Genomic DNA, 21,072 nt, shown 5'->3' with positions numbered 1-21,072 from the left:
TGGCCATAGAGTTGAGGGTCCATATTTGGGCTCTCTACTCTGTACCACTGGTCTATATGTCTGTTTTTGTAGCAGTACCATGCTGTCTAACCAGGGCTGTTTAAGGCCAAAGCCTCATCTTTAACTACCTTGTTAACAGCCTTTCTGGGGTTTAGTTTTCTCACTTGCACAAGAAATCTCTGTGGTCTATGTATAAACAGCATTCCCCAGCTTCTGGAATAATACAAATAAAGGAGTAATAGCAATAATATATTCAATTATGTACGCTTATGTGTACATATAATAAATATACATGTGTATATATTATGTATGCTTATATATGATGAAATAAATCATAGCAATGAAATGAGGGACTGGAGAGTAAAACTAAAATTATTTTGTTATTATAAGATGTTATTATAAGGTACTGACTATCATGTTATTTGAAGGAAGACTTGGATTAGTGATAAGTATATATTGAAAACTCTAAGGTAACCACTAAAAAAGTGAAAAAAGAAGTATCATCAAAATATGCTAAGAAAGGTGAGAAAACAGAATCATAGAGAATGCTCAATTAAAAACCACAGAAGGCAGAAAAAGAGTGGGAGACAAAAATAGGAACAAAGAACAAGGGCAACAATAAGAAAACAGTAATATGATAGCTATGAATCCAATTATATCAGTAATCACTTTGAACATCAATGGCTTAAATAATACCAATTAAAAGACAGAAATTGTCAGAGGGATCAAAAAAACAAGACTTATACATATGTTGTCTATAAGAAACATACTTTAAATATAAAGACACATATTGATTAAAAATAAATGAATATTTATTTATCCATTAAATAAATGGGTGGCTGGGTCATTAAGTGTCTGCCTTCGGCTCAGGTCATGATCCCAGGGCCCTGGGATCGAGCCCCGTACTGAGCTCCCTGCTCAGTGGGGAACCTGCTTTTCTTTCTCCCTCTGCCTCTCCCCCAGCTTGTGCTCTCTGTCTCACCCTCTCTCTCAAATAAGTAAAATAAAATCTTTTAAAAAAATAAATGGATAAAGGAAAATATACCATGCTAACACTTATCAAAAGAAAGCAGGAACAACTATTATATTTCATACAGAGTAGGCTTTAAAGCAAGGAATTTATCAGGGATTAAGAAATATATTACATAATGATAAAGGGTTAAATTCCCCAAGAGACATAATAATCCTTAATGTTTACAGACATAACAATGGAGCATAAAACTATGTGAGGCAAAAACTGATAAAAGTGCAAGGAGAAAGAGAAGAATCCACTATTGTAGCTGGGAACTTAAACACACGTCTCTCAGAAATGGACAGATCCAGCAAGCAGAAAAGCAGTAAGGGCACAGTTGAATGCAACAATAATATCAATCAACTGGACATAACTGATATCCTCTAGACTACATCATCCAAAAGCAGCAGAACTCAAATTCTTCTCAAGCTCATATGGAACATTCATCAAGACAGATCACATCTTAGGCCATAAAACAAACCTTAACAAATTAAAAATAATTGACATCATATAATCTCTTCTCTTAGATCACAATAGAGAGACTAGAAATCAATAACAAAGATAACTGGAAAATTCCAAAATACATGGTGATCAAACACTGCAGTTCTAAATAATACATGGTTCAAAAGATAAATATTAAAAGAAATTTTAAAACATTTTGAACTAGGTGAGAATGAAACTACAACTTACCAAAATTCATGGGATGCAGTAAAAGTAGTGTTTAGAGGACAATTTAGAGCCTTCAATGACTCTATTAAGAAGAAGAAAGATCTAAAAACAATAATCTAACTTTTCATTTTAGAAAGCTAGTTAAATGAGCAAATTAAATCTAAAGTAGAAATTGAGAGGAATCCAAAGCAGAAGACAAGAAATAACAAGAAGTAGAGCAGAAATCAATGAAATTAGAAATCAGTAGAGAAAAACCAAAAGCTTTTTTTTTTTTTTTTAAAGATCAATAAAATCAATAAGCTTCTAGGCAGGCAGACTAAGAAAAAAAAAAAGAGGACCAAAATAACTAATATCAGAAATAAAAGAAGGGACATCACTTACCAGCCCATGGAAATTAAAAGGATAATAAAAGAATACTATGAAAAACTCCATTCTTCAAAACCTAGATGAAATGGACCAATTCTTTTGAAAGGTCCAATTTGCCAAAACACACACAAAAGGAAATAGACAATCTGAAGAGGCTCAAAAATCTATTAAAGATATTGAATCAATAATTAATAATCTTCCAAAATAGAAAGCTATTGAATGGGTTCGCTGTTGAATTATGCCAAATATTTGAATTATGCCACATGGATTCACTGTTAATTATACCAAATATTTCCTGTAGAATTTATGCCAATTCTCTACAGTCTCTTTGAGAAGATAGATGCAAAGTGAATACTTAACTTGTTCAATGAGGCCAGCATTATCCTAATACCAAAACCAAATAAAGATATCATGAGAAAATTGTAGACCAATAGCTTCCATGAACCTAGATGAAAAAATCCTCAACAAAACTTAAACAAATTGAATCTGGCAATGAATAAACAGAATTACATACCATGACCAAATGGTATATACCCCAGGTATGCGTGGCTATTTGAACATTCAAAAAATTAATCCGTGTAATTCATCATCTCAGTAGGTTAAAGAAGAAAAATCACATGATCATACCAGTAGATACAGAAAAATAATTTGACAAAACCCAACAGCCATTCATGACAAAAACTCTCAGTAAACTAGTAATAGAGGGAGACTTCCTCAACTTGGTAAAGAAGATCTATAAAAAAACACTACAGGTGACATCACACTTCATAGTGAGAAACTGAAAGCTTTCACACTAGGATCAAGAACAAGGCAAGGATGTCCCTTTTCAACTCCTTTTCAACATTGCATTGGAAGTCCTAACTCGTGTATACAGTTTGAGAGGGGGAAAGCAAAACTGTATTTCTTTACAGATGACATTATTGTCCATACAGAAAAAGCTAAAGAATTGACAAAAAAAAACCCTCCTTGAACTAATAAGCAATCATAGCAAGTCTGCAGGATACAGGTTAACCTATAAAAGTCAATCTCATTCAAAATCCGAGCAAGTTATTTTGTGGATATTGACATTTAGATCCTAAAGTTTATATAGAGAAGCAAAAGACCCAGAATAGCTAACACAATATTGAAGAAGAAAAAGTTTAATGGACTGACATTGCCTGACTTCAAGAATTCTTAGAAAGCTGTAGTAATCGAGACAGTGTAGTATTGACCAAAAAAGACAAACAGATCAATGAAACACAGAAACACAGAGAGGGCCCAGAATAAATACAGTCCATTGACTCTTGATATAGGAGCAAAGGTAATACAATGAAGCAAAGACAACTGGACATCTACCAGCAAAACAAACAAACAAGCAAAAACAAAACAAAACAGAACAAAACAAAAAACCAGGAATCCAAAGACCTTACACCTTTCACAAAAATTAATTCAAAATGGGTCATAGACCTAAATATGTAAAACACAGAATTATAAAACTCCAAGAAGATCATGTAAGAGAGAAATGAGCTGATGGTGGCTATGTAATGACTTTTTAGATGGGACACCAAAACCATGATCCCTGAAAGACATAAGTGATACACCGGACTTCATTAAGGTTAAAAACTTCTCTGTAAGAGAGGTTTTCAAGAGGTTTTAAAATAACATTGTTAAACATTTGATATTTGTGCCTCATCCATAACTCTGTAAGACACTCTATTCAGTCTTTAACAAATAAAAACGCTTAATATGAAGGTGTGTGACTTGATGGAGTGATGAATGCGGATTCTTGCTTTCCTTGTTAGTATTTCAAAAAGAATCCAACATTTTGAAAGAAAAAAGTAACACTGTTTTTGATTAGTATACCTTCTGGGTTGAGACTCTCCCCTAAGTCTGGGATGGTATAATATCACCGCACCTTGGAAGAGAGTTCAAAGGGCCAGGAAGTCCAAACCTTTCAAATGTCTGAATCAGAGGGAACAAGGGCTCGAGACAAAATAGTAGCAGAGAACGGGAAAGCAGAGAAGAGCTGTGAAAGTCATTCTAGAGATCGACTCCCAAGTCTTTAGACATGGAGAGTGAAGGGAAGGTCAGAGGTTTTCTATAAATGGAGGAGGATGGTTTCCTACCCCCAAAAGGGGACCAGCAGGAAAAGAAAGACATTTAGGACTATACATATACAGTTGAGTTCTATATGGCAGCAGGATATCTAGGTACATGGAAATGAAAAATGTGAACTTAGGTGGGAGTGAGAAGTACATCTTTGGGTGTCAGTCACATAGAACTAGTTGTTGGGGCCACGACAGCAGAAGAATTGCTAAGTGAGAGAGTAGAGAGAGAAAGAGGGACAACCAGAAGACCACGCTTTGGTAAACACACATTTGGGGAATGGATGGATGAATCAAAGTCAGAGAAAAAAAAATTCAGAGAAGTAGGAGAAGAATCAGGAGAATCCAGTTGGGGAACCAAAGACAGGTGAGCTTTTCAAGCAAAGGGTGGTGCATGGGCTCGGACGTTGAAGCAAGGACCACATGTCCTTAAGAATGATGTTCCCAGCCATCCCTTGTGCAGTCCCCAGTAACGCTTCAGTGAACACCAGCATTGTGCATGAGCAAGGTCAGAACCAAGCTACAAGTTTACTTCTTGCCTTTTCTCACCACGACAAAAGTTCTCAAAGACTGGCACAGCACATAATTTAGTTTGTTTTGTTCTAACAAAATCACATCAATTGCTCTACACATCACACCTTTAATGCTTAAACGGTTGCAGTGTACAATTAGAGATGTGAGTCATAAATGTAGAAACACAAAACTGCTGGTTTTCTCTTTAATTATCAGTTTACATTTACTGAGAATTGTAATTGGACAGGCCCTGGAGATGCTATAGGAAATACATCAACCTCCGGTTGGATAAACAATCAGAGAATTAAAGAAACAGGAAAAGAAGATACTGCCAATGATTTCCTATCTCATATGCTGCCCCAACTACATCAAAACTGCATTTCAGAAGACAGAAGACCACAGCATCCCATACATGCTCATAGGACCAGTGGTTCCCAGGACAGAATGGCTGGGGACAAACACAGGGTCTCGGCAATTTACCAAGTAATATTTCTCCACCCCTAACTGTGGATCTTCTAATACTTCTTCACTCAGCCATTTGCAGAAGGGTCCTCAGGTCTGTCTCATGTGTATTCATCTGCTTGGAGCCTGGAGGTCACCTATGTGGCCAAGACCTATAACACCCTCAAAACTGTGGCAAAGTTCTCACAGGGGTGTGGCTTACCCTAACTGTGAAACTTCTGAATCTTCAACAAAGTGGCCAGCAATAAGGCTGGGAAAGCCAACAGTGCAGCTTTGCCTTCATAAGGCCTCAGTGTTTTTAATTTTCCATTTTTAATTCCAGCTTCCTCCACCAAGGACTCCTTCCTCCAAGACACATAGTCTCCTCAATCCCTCTCCCTTGGCTGCTCACACTGAGCAGATAAACTCATTGCCTACTTTCCTGGGAGACTAGAAACCAACAAGTGTTCAGCAAGCTTTGTTTCAAAGCACACATGATCCAGAAGCCTGAGCTGCTATACTAGAGGAATCCTACCTCACTCAGCTTTGTATCTCCTGTGCCCACTAGAGTTCCTGGCACATAGTCGCACTCAATTAATATTTGCCAAAAGGATGGATGGACGGATGGATGGGCGGACGGACAGACAGATGGAAGAATGGTGGATGTTGGAGTCAGACAGAGACATGGGTTCAAACCCCAACTCAGCCATTTATTAGTTTTTTGGTATTATGTGACTTATTACAATTCTCAGTCCCAGCCTCCTCATTTACAAAATAGACAATAATATCCATTCTATCACTGTTAAAATTAAAATAGATAATGCATATAAAGTGCTTAGCACAGTGCCCAACACACAGTAAGTGCTCCATAAACAATATTTTCCTTCCTCCATAGAGAGCACCACAACTGACCACAACTGCCACTTTGTGGATGCCTCCTGCAGCATCTGGTGCAAGGCTGGGCCTCTAGAGGAGCACAGTCAATGCTTTGTTGCAGGAAACTATAGTAATGGGAGACAAGGGCAGTGAAACAGCTATAATTTCTATTCGTGAGAATTACTGAGGATTGACTTCAATCTGCTCCTTTTCTTCTTGAAATTAAGGAGCCCCTTTTAAGATTTCTTCATTAAGCCACAACTGACATGATTCTGCCATCATTAGGAACAAAAAAATATATATATATAACAAACATAAATATATATTTATAAATAGTTAAATATATAAGTATATATTTATAAATTACTTATGAATCATTTATAAATATTTAAACATATATAAGTAAATAGAACTATCTATAAAAATAAATGTGGTCAGAAAATAAATGTGGGTGGGACAACATGGGCAGAAGCAAAAAGAAAAAGGAAATTATTCTCTTAAGGGCCACCTGGGTGGCTCAGTTGTTAAGCAGCTGCCTTTGGCTCAGGTCAGATCCCAGGGAACTGGGGTTGAGCCCCCCGTGTCTGGCTCCCTGCTCGGTGGGAAGCCTGCTTCTCCCTCCCCCACCCCCCTGCTTATGTTCCCTCTCTCGCGGTCTCTCTCTCTGTCAAATATATAAATTAAAAAATCTTAAAAAAAAAAAAAGAACTTATTCCCTTAAAATAAAGAGTAGGTTCATTTTAAGACATAAACATCTGTTCTGGTTCTTGCCTGCCTCCTCGGATCTATTCTCTACTCTTTGTTTTATGCTCTGTGACCTAGGAATTCTTCAGTAATCTACTTGGTACTTCATTTTCAAAGACCCCAAGAAGCTTCTCTAGAATTTACAAATGCTATTGAAATTAAGTGGAAGAAGAAAATGGGGGTAAAAAAATTTAAAGAATGAAAAACTATAAGGCAGCCACGCTCCAGTGACAAACAGACGGATTTCAAGTTGATTGTGAATTTGGAACTTAAAGTGTTGACTGGGGGACCCAATAAACAACACTATAAAACTAGAATAGTTCTTTAGGATAGTTGGAAAAAAGCTTCACTAATTCACAGTATGTCTAAAATATAATCCCAATTGTACCATTTCCTAAAATGTATCCAACCGTATAGCAGTCAGTACTAACAAGATTATGTCTATGGTTACAAACCCCAGGGCTTCAGTGGGGAGCTCCAGAGGTTACTGTTTCCAAGGAATTCGTGACTGGCACCCCAGCACAGAGCTCCAGAGAAGCCGCTGTGAATGGTGCCCCCGACACTGTGTATCATGGTGTCCCCCCGAATCTCAGGAGTCAGCCTATTAGGTCGTTCTTCCCCAGAGGCCTCAAGGAGAGTCTTACACAGTTATGAGAACAGGACAGATTAGAGAACTGGTTCCATCTCCCCATCTGGGTGAGACCCCTGAGGTTCCTCTAGGTGGCCGAGGGGCTGACATGCATATCCAGTAAGTTCTGGGGACCCAGCACACAGTGCTACCAGTGGCTGTCATTTACCGAGCATATTCAGTGTCCCAGGTACTGCGCTAGGTATCATTTCTAAGCTTCACACAACTATCCACACTATTACTGCTAACAATGGCTTAGGCTTACGGGGTTCTCCCTACGTGTCATCCATCGTGCTACATACTTCACAGGCATCCTCTTAACTGAGAGGTAAGTACTACTGTTATTTTCCTTTTCGTGATGAAAAACTGAGGTACAGAGAGGTTAAGTATTTCAAATCACACACACACATCGGAAATTGCAGAACCCAGATCCTAGAAGGGTTTTTAGGGTTTAAATAACTGACCCAAAGTGAACTAACATGTATGTGGTGAAGCTGCAACACAAAATATTCATCTCGTAGTCATTCCCTGTGTATTTTGAATTGAGGATCAAAGCATAATTTTCCACAGTGAAAGCCGAGTTCAGGAGGTGGACTCCAGGCAACTTATATTCACAATTTATTCATAAATTGAATAGTAGCAAATTTGAAGGTATTTATATTAAATTTAATAATGTACTGGTATATAATAAGATTTGTGTTCCCATGATTTTAACAAAAGACCTATTTCTATAGTAATGTAGATATGCTTGGTGTAAAACCAACATAAGAAAAATGAAAGATTCTACCATGCCACACTTTTAAAAAGATTTTTAAAGATTTATTTATTTATTTGAGAGAAAGAGCCTGCATGAGGGGAAAGGGGCAGAGGGGGAGGGAGAGGGACAGACTCCATGACGAATGTGGAGCTCAATGCGGGGCTTGTTCCTAGGTGCTGGGATCACAACCTGAGCTGAATTCAAGAGTTAGATGCTCAATGATGGAGCCACCCAGGTGCCCCTAACTTGCCACACTTTAAAAAAATAATGTAACAATAAGGTAACAACTAAATCCAATGTTTTGAATATAGTTCCCACATAAGAATAACAAAGATAATTGGAATCATTAGGACAGTAGAGAAATTTTGTCATTCAGCTACAAACTACCAAAAGGAACTCAGTCAACCTAACACCAAAACATTGTATTGGTGGCTGAAATCGGCTGGAAATTAACAGGACAGTACAATTAAGCCCATACCTGAGACTTTTATTTCGTCTCTTATATATAACCATGGGAGGGATAGAATTAATACAAAGATCTATCTATATATTCTAGCACTAAAAAGAAAAAAGACTCTTATTTCTAATTAAATTTCACATTAGTTTTATGTAAAGAAATATATTCTCTTCTACTTCAGAAATCTCTACAATTTATCCTATTAGCATCTATGATGTTTATAGGTTTTATATCTGGTATCATAAATTCAGGTGATTTATTACCTCTTCTACTAGACGCAATATGTGAGAATAAGACAGTGCCGAGGGATCTCTTTGATTCTAACAATAAGTGCCTTTCACATAGAGGATAATCAATAACATTTTGCTGAGTTTTTTGAATAAGTAAGACATTCTGCTAGTAAAACAAAAGCATTCTTTGCTTGTTCCCCAGGAAAAAAAAAATATTTGACACCAACTTACAGAGCTTGGCGGATAACTCGCGATTTCTCCAGAAGGTATTCAGAAATCTGTGCTCCCACGACAGCTCCGGAAGAGGAAAATTTCATTTCTAAGTATTTCCCAAATCGGCTGGAATTGTCATTTATGATAGTGGAGGCATTGCCGAAGGCTTCCACCAAATTGTTCACTTGTAAAATCTTCTCTTGCAGGGTTCTGTTATTAGCCTAGAGAAAATGTCAAGATATATTTTTAATGTAAAAAATTAATTCTGTATATAATAAAATGTCTCTTCATTGATAAGCACTACATGTAGACATAAAGGTCTTGACAGCACATTCTTGGCATAATGCCAGATGTTACAATATCTGGCCCACTTTTCCCTTCCTCTAGGTGAGTTCCCACTTGCTTTCTTCAAGGGGCAAAGAGATGTTTTATACTTTTTCAACTGAATACAGTTCTGTTCAGTGCCCGATTTACAAAGACAATTTGTAAGCAGTCTACGCATGGTGGGGTACACCTCTCATTTTATTATTCCTCCTCTACCTCTCTGGGGCCCATTCAAATATTCCCCAAAGTCAGAACCACTTCTGTTGCTTCCACGGAAGCTCCTACAGCTGAAAACCAGGGAGTAAAGATTATTTTGAATTCAGAAGCAGGGGAAATGGAATTATTGTGAAAACTGAGAAGAACTCAAAAGTATGGATGGAAGCGGGTCTGCTTGGCTGTCCTTCTATTTTCTCCTACACTGTCTCATATATTCCTTCCCTCAAATAAGCTTGTTATGATTATTATTATTTCCTTATATACCACTTTACTGGGTGTTCCATCAAGTAGAAATTTATTTGGTTAAAAATCAACCTCTAGGAGTGCCTGGGTGGCTTAGTTGTTAAGCATCTGCCTTGGCTCAGGTCATGATCCCAGGGTCCTGGGGTCGAGCCCCACATCATTTCGGGATCCCTATTGGGCGGGAAGCCTGCTTCTCCCTCTCCCACTCCCCCTGCTTGTGTTTCCTCTCTCTCTGTGTCTCTGTCAAATAAATGAATAAAATCTTTTAAGAAATGATTAAAAAAAATCAATCTCTTTTAGAATGCATTTTCCACTCTAAGACAATTAAGGAGGTATCGGTCATTCACATCTTGGTAGAAATTAGATCGAGTAGATTATGTTTAGGGTAATACCTTGTTGAGATCAGCTATGTTGAAGGTATGCAAATTATATAAGGAAGGGAGAGGAGCAGTTGGTATTTCTGGAACATAGGCCACATTAGTACATAGACGGGCTAGAGGGGGCATTCACAGTGAGGGTCTGAAGGCATATAAAGCCTTTTAGTATCTTCCAAAAGAGGCAGTAAACATTGCGAGAAGACAGTAATGAGCACTGGGACAAACTTGGCTCTTCTAAAATGTTTGGGGCTGATCTTGCACTCATGAGAAAGGTGAGAAAGCATCTTTGTCCGCCTGTATTAAAGAGCAGTGCCCTCCTAAGATTTTGAGGCCTGCATATTACAAATGTAAATTTACTCCACCAAACATCCCATTTTTGTATCTGGCAAATCTTTATCGAGGAGAAAAGTAAAAAAATATAGTAAGATCTAATAAGGGGAGGATTCTGGGGAATGGAGATAAAATATACATATATATTCCCAATTAATATTAAGTCACATTTTTAGATCTAGGAAAAGAGAAGGTGATTAAATAAGTCTGCTGACCCTACAAACAAAATTCACATACAAATTAATCCATCTTTGATGAGACCCTCTATCAAGCCACAAACCAAGAAGGAATAGCAAAGGCCCTCATGGACGGCCCTTGAGTAAATTAATTCAGGGGTTCAACTCTTCTATATGCTGTGCCTCCCTCAAAATTACATCTCTTTTTCACTGTGATGTTTATTCTAGTATTAAGGAGGGGGAAAGTGGATGGGCAGTGAGATGGGAAAGGGATGGAGATGACAGTCCTGAGCACTAGCTTCCTGGTCTCTACTGGCTCTTCTAGTCGTGAGGGGGTCAAAGGTCTGGTTAGTGGAGGGCAAATTAACCCAGTGACCAAGGTATTTTTCTATTCCATATCCACACACGAGATTGAAAATACTAAAATTAGTTAATTGACTTTTAATAAAAACACAGAAATCTTTCAACTCATTCTGAAAATGAATTATACTCCATTAAGCACTTGTTCTGATAAGATGAAAAGGCTTCACCTTTTTATAGAGAGATTGGTTCTGTCCTAGCACACACAGTACTTTGTAACATAAGATTCCTATAATCACAGTGATGGCAAAAATTTTAACATAATGCTATATAACTATGTAGATCATAATAAAAATATTCACAGGGATAAGTTGTATACAATGGGTTTTGAGGGGCTCTTTTGTTTGGGGTATTTTTTAGTCACCCTAATAAGAACATATAATTCTTGACTTATTTCAAGGACCCTATCTGGAAAATCAAGCCAAATCTCTATCATCAACTTCCTTTTTTCAAAAATTAAGGTATATTTTATATACAATAAGTTTCATCCTTTATAGAGGACTGTTCTAAATGTTTTTTATAGATAATTTTTTAGGGTTTTATTTATTTGAGAGACAGAGAGAGCAAGAAAGAGCACAGGGAGAGGGAGAATTGGACTCCCCACTGAGCAGGGAGTCCAACGTGGGGGTCGATTTCAGGACCCTGAGATCATGACCTGAGCCAAAGACAGATGCTTAACCAACTGAGCCACCCAGGTGTCCCTAAGAGTTTTTATAAACATATACAACTATATAATCCTTACTACAATCCACACATAGGACAGTTCCATCACTCCCCAAAACTGTATCATTACCTTCTGTAGCCAACACCTCCCTTCATCCCCAGCCTGTGAAAATGACTGATCTGTTTTCTGTCTCTACAATTTTAACTTTTCAGGAATGACATATAAAGTGAATGATATAGTCTGTAGTCTTCTGAATCTGACTTCTTTGACTTAGCACAATGCATCTGAACTTCATCCAAGTCTCATCTAATGAGATTCACTCCTTGTATCATTCTTTGCTCCTTTTTGTTACTGGGCAATATTACATTGTTTTGTTTACCCATTCCTGGAGATTACAAATAAAGCCATTATAGATACTTGTTTGTGGTTTTTGTGTAAACATGAGTTTTCATTTTATTTGTATAAATAAGTAGGATTGCTGGGCTGTACAGTAAGTGTGGTTTAATTTTATAAAAAACTTCCAAGCTGTTTTCCAAAGTGACTGCACTATTTTGCATTTCACCAGCACATACGACAGTTCCAGCTACTCCACGTCCTTCTTGGCTGTTGGTACTGTTAGACTTAACAAAAAATGTAACCATTTTAATAGGTGGGTAGTGATGTCCCACTGTGTTTTAATCTGCATTTCCCTAATGACAACTGATGTTGAACATGTTTTCTTTTTTTTTTCTTTTTTTTTTTTCTTTTTTAAGATTTTATTTATTCATTTGACACAGAGAGAGAGAGAGATCACAAGTAGGCAGAGGCAGGCAGGGGCGGGGGGGGAAGCAGGCTCCCTGCTTAGTAGAGAGCCCGATGCAGGACTCCATCCCAGGACCCTGGGATCATGAGCTGAGCCAAAGGCAGAGGCTTAACCCACTGAGCCACCCAGGCACCCCAAGAACATCTCATTTGTTTATTTGCCATCTACATATTGTCTTTGGTGAAGTAATTTTCAAATCCTCTGTTTATTTTTTAATATATTTTATTATTTAAGAATAGTTGATATGCTCTTTTGTTCATTTTTTTGTTATTTGATCTCTTATTATTGAGTTTTTAAGTTTTTTTTTTTTTTTTTTTTTTATAATATATGCTTTAAGGATGCAGATATTTTATCAGATATGTGACTTGCAAATAGTTTCTTTGAGGATGTACCTTGTGGTTTCATCTGCTTATAAATGTCATTCAGAGAGCAGAAGAAGTTCTTAATTTTGGTGAAATATAATTTTTTCCTTTGTGGATTATGCTTTTAGAAGTCCAATGCGCTATCCATTGCGCCACGGAGCCACCTGGATTATGCTTTTAATGTTGAATATAACTATTGTAGCTTTACAGTAAGTCTGTTGTTCTTTTTCAAAATTGATTATTACAGCTCCTTTGCATTTCCATATAATTTTTTAACTCAGCTTGCCAATTTTTACAAAAAAAAAAATTCCTGCTGGGATTTTTATTGTAACAGCACTGAATCTACAGATCAATTTGTGAAGATGTGGCATAATAATATGGGTGTTTTAATCCATAAACATGGTATATCTCTCCATTTATTGGGGTATTCTATGATTTCTTTTATCAGTTTTTTCTACTTTTCAGCATACAAATTCCATATATGTTTTATAAGACTTCGATTTAAATAGTTAACTTTTTGGTGCTATTGTAAATGAGACTTCTAAATTTCAGTTTTCAATGAGTTGATTATTGCTGAGAGAGAGATATATATATATATGTTGCAAATTAACTTTTGTATTATATATACGTTTATAATGTATATAACATATATAAATACAATTGATTTTTGTATATGAACCTGCAAGCAACAAAAGGAAAAAAGTAAAGAGAGTATTCAGTAAATGTACTTGGGCTAAAAAGGGAGAAAATCACATTTATAAAGCCTTCCCTACTAAGGGTGACAAAAGTTAGAATACCCTCAAAACGGAGCATACACTTTTTCTACTGTTTGTTATATTTTAAACTCACAGAAGATAGCAAGCGTGTTTTATAATTTCTGTACCTTATTTAATGTGGGAATCAGTGAACATTAATCTAATCAGCTATATTAGGCTTTGAAATATAACAAATATTTCTGTTAGGATAGAGAAAACATTGTACCTTTCCAAGAACCGTCAGCTGTTGAACCAAAAGATGAGCACTTTCTGTCTTTCCAGCACCACTTTCTCCAGAAATAACAATGCACTGCACAATAAGAAAAGGAAACCATGAGAAGACTTTATCCTCACAAGATGTGGCGCACACACGAGAAGCTAAGAGGGGAATTTCTAAGATGTGAGACTCTCCTTACCTGATCTGAACTGTATGTTACCATTGACTGGTATCCTAAGTCAGCCATTGCAAAAATGTGAGGAGGATTGGCAGTTCTTTTTGCTCCAATATATAGTTTGGAATGCTAAAGGTTAAAAAGAACACATTTTATGGGGCTTTTCTTTTTGTTTTTGTTTAAGTCTTAGATTATTTACAGGCAGAACTGCCAATTTTTTAAAGCAAAACACAAGTCAAAATACATTTTCACCAAAACATGACACACACTCCACACACGTACTATACACACATATATGCACAATTATATAAAATAAAAGCTTGACATAAAAGAGCCCAGATATGTGATGTAACATAATAGCATACATCACTCTGGTAGCAGTATTTAAAAGGAGACTCTTGAAAGCGCATAACCACTTCCAAAGCAGAACTTAATGTTTCAAAATACTATTATCTCTTTAAATAAAAAGATACTATAAATAAGACAACCAGGTATCATTTCGTTGACTATTCCCTGGATATAATCCTGTCTGACATACGATCACCACTTTTTTCTTTTCACATCACTTGACATATAGTCTATCATTTGACTTGTCCAAATCACCAAGTTAACTGATAACAGAATTTAATGAAAGCCCAAACTTCTGGAACTTAAGTTCAAGGCTCATTAATTTACCATTATTCTTGTAAATTTTAAGGTGGTAGAGAATGAGAGAATTCTTTACTTCTCACATATAAAAAAGCTATTAATCATAATATTAACTGATTTTCTAGAATACACAAATTGCTAAAAGAGAATAGGTCCAATTAAAAATGAAAGACAGCTTAACTCAATTCCAGAAAACTGTTCTATATTTAAACCATTAGGGCTTGAATAATGGATAATTATATACTCATATTCATAAAACACACTCTACCTGATACTAAAAACCAATATGTCAAAAGGAATTTTTAAATTCATAATGACAAGTTTCATAGCCACTAAGTATATATTACCTGTGAGACAATGTAATTATACTCTTGACTCTCCCATACTTGGTTCAGAGGGAGATAATACCCTGCACTTTCACAGGTATCTGTTTATCATTATGATGCATCGTATAGACCAGTTACCAGTGACTGGAAGTAGTCACCTTTCTGCCATAGAGTTTTGGAGGAAGGAAGACCAGGAACCACATCCAGATTGATTCACCTATTTTTTCCATCTCTCTGTTCTAGCAGTAACTACTTGTGTTTTCAAGGCACTGAATGAAATTATCTTCGGCCTCATCTAAATTAATTTAAAATCTGAATAGTGTAATTATTAGTACAAAGTAGAAGAATGCAAACCAGACCACATACCTTTGTGGAATAAAGACCCAGACTCTGAAAAGGGTTCAGAGCAATGAGTATATCTCCCACATACATATAAATCTGATCTCTGCAATAACACTTCTCAAGTTGTTCTGAGACTATATTCTAAAATAAAACAAAAAGAATTTTTTTCTTAAAAATCATTTAAGGTCACTTACAACTTAAAATATAGACAGTAATAAATTAAACATCTGGAATTTGGACTGAGGATCAGAAAGGAATAGACACACGGAGTCTAACACTGGGTCAGCAAGTATCTTTCCACCTGACAGACATTTTCTGTTTTGAGGGCCATAGAGGGATGGCACTGTTCTCCATGTTTTCCAAAGGCCATGTGAGATATTACATGGGTATTATGTATAGAGAACCTTCCAGAAAATAAGTAAATGCAGAAGGCGACATAAAGAGAAAGACCAATAGAAAAGGAAGGGGAGGATACAGAGAACATGACTTTATTGCAAATCAAGGTTATTTAGTGGTTCTGTAGAACGTCCTAGCCCTTTGCTGAGACATTTGGCTTTATGAGACACAGCAAAAAGTTCAGAAAAGTAACTTTCATAGTTGATAAATTGTGAGTACATGAAATCAATTTTAATAGTGTCAGAAATCATCATTTACAGTGTGACAGAAGAGGAGAGCAGATCATAGCTCAAAAATGAGAAGAAAACAAAAGCACAGACAACAGAAACAAACAAGCCCCGTGTCTAACATATAGGTCATCAGTATGATGAGCAAAGTCTTCTTTATAATCCACAAGCCTAGAAACTCCCATCATTAGAGAAATTGGTATGAAAAGATTTATAAAGGTGCTGGCAATCTTTGACTTGCAAACACTACTTGATTAAAAGATGTTTGATGTTCTCAAGAAAGATTATTTTGAGGAAGTAGAGTTGTTTAAGCAACCCTAAATTTACCAAATGACTACCTCTGTTCAGAAAATGTCTCCTGATTTGTTGAATTTCTAAGCAAATCTCAGGCATTTATTAGATGTATTTAAAGAACACTGATGATCAGGCAGGATAGAGATCCTAACCTTTTACTGAAAAGGAGCTTATTTCTCTAATGATCTGATTATCCAGAATAAAGGGAGATGAGGGGAAGGGAGACTGAAACTGTAATTTACTGGCTTGTATTTGTACCTTTACAAGAGATGCTTGAAATAGTTCTGAGGTCACTGGGATAAGAGGAGTTTCAAGCAGAATTCTGAGTAGGGACTTTGGGATCCCATGAGGGGGACAATGGCCATTGTAAGAGAGACAGGCTCTCAGGGTTTCCTAGAGGCCTCTGGGTACAGCCACTGAGAGTGTAGCAGAAGAGAAAATACAGGGAAAACAGCAGAAGAGAAAATAGAGCAGAAGAGAAAATAGAAAAAATGCTCTGTGGAGACTGTAGGAGGCAGACCATTTTCTGACCTCAGTATATCATCCCTCTGAGACTCCCAGAATGAATTCAGGGGAGGAAGGGTCTATAACTTATAAGCAACTCACGCTAGTGGGAATCCAAACCTTTGTAATTTGACAATAAAAGAAAGAAAGAAAGAAAGAGAGAGAGAGAACGAAAGAGAACGAAAGAAAGGAAGATGGACATCAGGCTGAAGAGATCTGGAAATCTGAGTTACACATATTCAAAGTGAAGATAGGAGAGATAATCAGGACGCCAAGAGACAAGCAAAGCTTGTAGATATTCCAACAGCCTCCTGAGCATATCACTTCTATAAATTAAACAAAATCTAGAATGTTTAGGTTTAATTAAACTGAGTCTCTTACCTCATCCAAAACTTCTAGGGTTGCCAAATCGTCTACATCCTTCAGACTGGACATTAGTGATCTATTGAAGTTACTTTTCTTGGTGTGAATGCGTTCGTGTCTGTAGAGCAGTATAAAGAGAGAAACCCCTTCTGACTTGAGAACTTATTACTGATCACAGTGGAGGTAAGTTTTAGATACATATGAGACTACAAAACTTCTATAAAGCTGATTTTCCTAAATTCAACACTAACCATCTCCCAGAAAATAGCCTAATATATTTGGTCTGTTTTCTCCTCTCTATAGGAAAATTACAACATGTCAAACTTCCTTCACCGATGATGAAAAGAGTTCATTATTTCTATCAAGAACTCTCCCATATATAATTTGCTTTAAAGCTTCCTCCACATTGTGATTTAATCTGTTACAAAGTGGTGAGTCAGAGAGATGTGAATTCATAAGATTCCCAATGGTGTCTGAGACCGTGTCAGGCCATTGGTGGCTAAGCAATGGTTACATTAGAAATTATTATTCAGCAGAATTTAAGAGGAATGCAAAATCAACTCCACTGTGGATTTTCAAATGGTTAAATGGATGAAGGAAATTGGTTTCAGGCACCGGAAAGTTTATTTTCAAGGAAAAACATTTCAGCAACTTCTGACAACAGCCAGAGGATCTTGATTTGACACGAAGGCTGGAGAAGTTGCTGAGATAAACACCAGGGTTTGTTTCAACTTTTCTGGACAGGAAATTATCATCTACTTGGTATTTTGAACAAAACTGTACCTTCAATGTTTATTTTGGGAGATAAGTAGACTTTTGAAACAACATGGGGTTAGAGGTGCCAACCCCCATGCAGTCAAAAAACCCAGCTATAACTTTTGAGTCTTCAAACCTTGACTACTAATAGCCTTCTGTTGACCAGAAGCCTTACCGATAACATAAACAATGGATTAACACATATTTTCTGGGTTTTTTTTATATATATAGTATTCTTATAGTAAAGTAAGCTAGGAAAAGAAAATGCTATTAAGAAAATCATAAAGAGGAAATATACTTAGAGTGTTAGACTGTATTTATCGAAAAAATCTGCATACAAGTAAACCCATGCAGCTCAAACCTGTGTTACTCAAGGGTCGACTGTACTGTCAAGCATTTCAATTTGTCCATTAGTAAAAGGAGTAAGTAGACTGTGAGGAATAATAAGAACCATATCACTTACTCAGCAAACAACATGTCAAACTTCCTTCACTGATGATGAAAGAGTTCATTATTTCTATCAAGAACTCTCCCATATATAATTTGCTTTAAAGCATCCTCCACACTGTGATTTAATCTGTTACAAAGTGGTGAGTCAGAGAGATGTGAATTCATAAGATTCCCAGTGGTGAATTAAGTCACTATTTTTTTTTTTAAACTTTAATTCCAGTGTAGTTAACATATGGTGTTGCATTCATTTCAGACGTACAATATAGTGATTCAATAATTCCATATATGACTCAGTGTTCATCACCATAAAAGTGCTCTTAATCCCCTTCACCTAATTCAGCCACACCCCACTCACCTGCCTCTGGCTACCACCACCAGTTTGTTGTCTATAGTTAAGAGTCTGTTTTTGGTTTATCCCTTTTTTCCCTTTGTTCGTCTTGTTTCTTAAATTCCATGTATGAGTGAAATCATGTGTTATTTGTCTTTCTCTGATTGGCTTACTTCACTTAGTATTATATAAACTCTCTAGCTCCATCCATGTTGTCCTCAATGGCAAGACTTCATTCTTTTTAATGGCTGGATAATACCACATCTTCTTTATCCACTCATCTACTGATGGACACTTGGGCTGCTTCCAGACTTTGGCTATTGTAAATAATGCTACAGTAAACATGGGGGTGCATGTATCCCTTTGAATTAGTATTTTTGTATTCTTTGGGTAAATACCCAGTAGTGTGATTACTGGATTATATGGTAGGTCTATTTTTAGTTTTGGGGGGAACTTCCGTACTGTCTTCCACAGTGACTGCACCAGTTTGCATTCCCACCGCCAGTGCACGAGGTGTCCTTTTTCTCCACATTCCTGTCAACACTGGTTGTTTTAAAATTAAGTCACTATTGGGATGCCTGGATGGCTCAGTTAGTTAAATGTTTGCCTTTGGCTCACGTCATAATCCCAGTGTCGGGGATCGAGGCCTTTATGAGGCTCCCTGCTCAGTGGGGAGTGTGCTTCTCCCTCTCTCTATACCCCTCTCCCCTGCTTATGCTCTCTCTCCCTCTTAAAAAAAAAAGAAAAAGAATTAAGTTACTATTGATAATCTGTCCCCCCTCTACCCTCGGCCAGCCCTTCCTCTGGTTCACTGGATCTACCTTCTTTCACTTACTCAAGGACACCACTGGTTCCTCTCTCATCCTAACGTCCTTCAATTTTTCCTCTCAGCTATCATAGTACTTGTCTCAAAAGTCTCAAAAGAAACAAGCACAACACCCTTCCTTGACTTCCATTTTTCCCCCCATCTACTGTTCTATTTCCTTGCTTTATAACAAAAATTCTCATAAGAATTATCTATACTTAATTTCTTTCCATCCAGTAGGAAAACTCGTTTCAGCCAGGCTGCCATCTCTCAACCCATGGAAACAGCTTCTGTTAGGAATATTAATGGCCTCACACTGCTAAGTCCAATGGGTAAGTCTAAGTCCTCATTTTATTTAACAGACTGGCAGCACTGACCAACTTCTTCTTAAATACACTTGTTTTGGTGTCTTGTACACCTCTCTTAATTCTTTTCCTTGCCTCACTGGCATCTCCATCTGAGAATCATTTTCTGGTTCCTCCTCATCTTTCGATTACATTTGGGATCTCTGGAGCTTCAATCCTTGCAGTTTTTTTCTTCTCTATCTACATTCACTTCCTGCTTTAACTACCACCCACACACTGACAACTCTGCTGATCTTCAGGCTTAAGCATCCAAATGCTTACTCAACACTTCAGCTGGAAGTCTAATTGGCAGGCTTAAGACATCCCAAACCATGCTCCTGAATACGCAGCCCCAAACCTGCTGTTGCCCCATGATTCTCATCCCAGTAGGCGGTGACTCCCCTCTTCTGATTGTTCAAGTGGTCCTTGGATCTTCTTTTTTCTCATATCCTTCATGCAATCCATATACAAATTTTATCAGCTCTACTGACAAACTCTATCTAGAACAAACCATTTCTCACCGCCATCACCTCCACCATATTGCATCCCACTACCACTATGGCCTCCCACCCCACTGCCACCTTTGCCTTCCACACTCTTCTCAACATTATAGTTAGTAAGATTTGTCCTTCATTTATATTAGTTCCTCCTCAGCTCCACCTGTGTGATGAAACTTTATTCATTTTTCACAGCTCACCGCAAATGCCACCTCTTCAAAGCTTCTCAGCATAATTCTATACAACCTTCAGAACAAATATTTTAGTTCGATCACTTCAACCAATCATTTGTATATGGGTCTTACTCACTTTACTAGATTGAGAAGTTCCCCGGGATGAGGAAATCTCTTCAACCTATGGAGCTGGAAGAGCTGGACATCCATATGCAAAAATTTAAAAATCTAGACACTAACCAGACCCCTTTAACAAAAATTAACCCAAATGGATCACAGACCTAAATGTAAAATGCAAAATTATAAAACTCCTAGAAGATAACATAGGAGAATATCTTGATAACCTTGGGTTTGGAATGAATTTTTAGATACAGCATGAAAACCACCATCCATAAAAGAAAAAAATCAATAAGTTGGACTTCATTAAAATTAAAAACTTCTGCTCTACAAAAGATACTGTTAAGAGAACAAAAGGAAAGCCACAGACTTGGAGAAAATATTAGCAAATCACGTATCCGATAAAGGACTTGTATCTAATAAGGATAGTTGTACTCTTATTTTCAATTCTTAGGTTCCTCCATCTTTATGGCATTTATAAACATTCACAGATATGCCCTTATTGGTATGG

General features: G+C 37.0%; 1 protein-coding gene across 1 annotated transcript in view; it reads right to left on the bottom strand.

The window, feature by feature from the left end:
- The window catches only part of LOC111139708 (myosin IIIA), a 240,851-nt gene that overhangs the window by 115,224 nt on the left and 104,555 nt on the right, over positions 1-21,072 (bottom strand). The window contains exons 10-14 of the mRNA XM_022492055.1: positions 17,110-17,209; positions 15,332-15,448; positions 14,016-14,120; positions 13,826-13,909; positions 9,009-9,211 (exon numbers count right to left, since the gene is read on the bottom strand). Coding sequence (XP_022347763.1) covers positions 9,009-9,211; positions 13,826-13,909; positions 14,016-14,120; positions 15,332-15,448; positions 17,110-17,209 — 609 coding nt within the window. The remainder of the gene's footprint in view (positions 1-9,008; positions 9,212-13,825; positions 13,910-14,015; positions 14,121-15,331; positions 15,449-17,109; positions 17,210-21,072) is intronic.

The sequence above is a fragment of the Enhydra lutris genome, unplaced genomic scaffold (assembly GCF_002288905.1).
Source record: "Enhydra lutris kenyoni isolate GAN:26980312 unplaced genomic scaffold, ASM228890v2 scaffoldscaffold113, whole genome shotgun sequence".
NCBI lineage: Eukaryota > Metazoa > Chordata > Mammalia > Carnivora > Mustelidae > Enhydra > Enhydra lutris.
The sequence above is the reverse complement of the archived record's forward strand: the minus strand, read 5'-3'. Positions and strand labels throughout refer to the sequence as shown.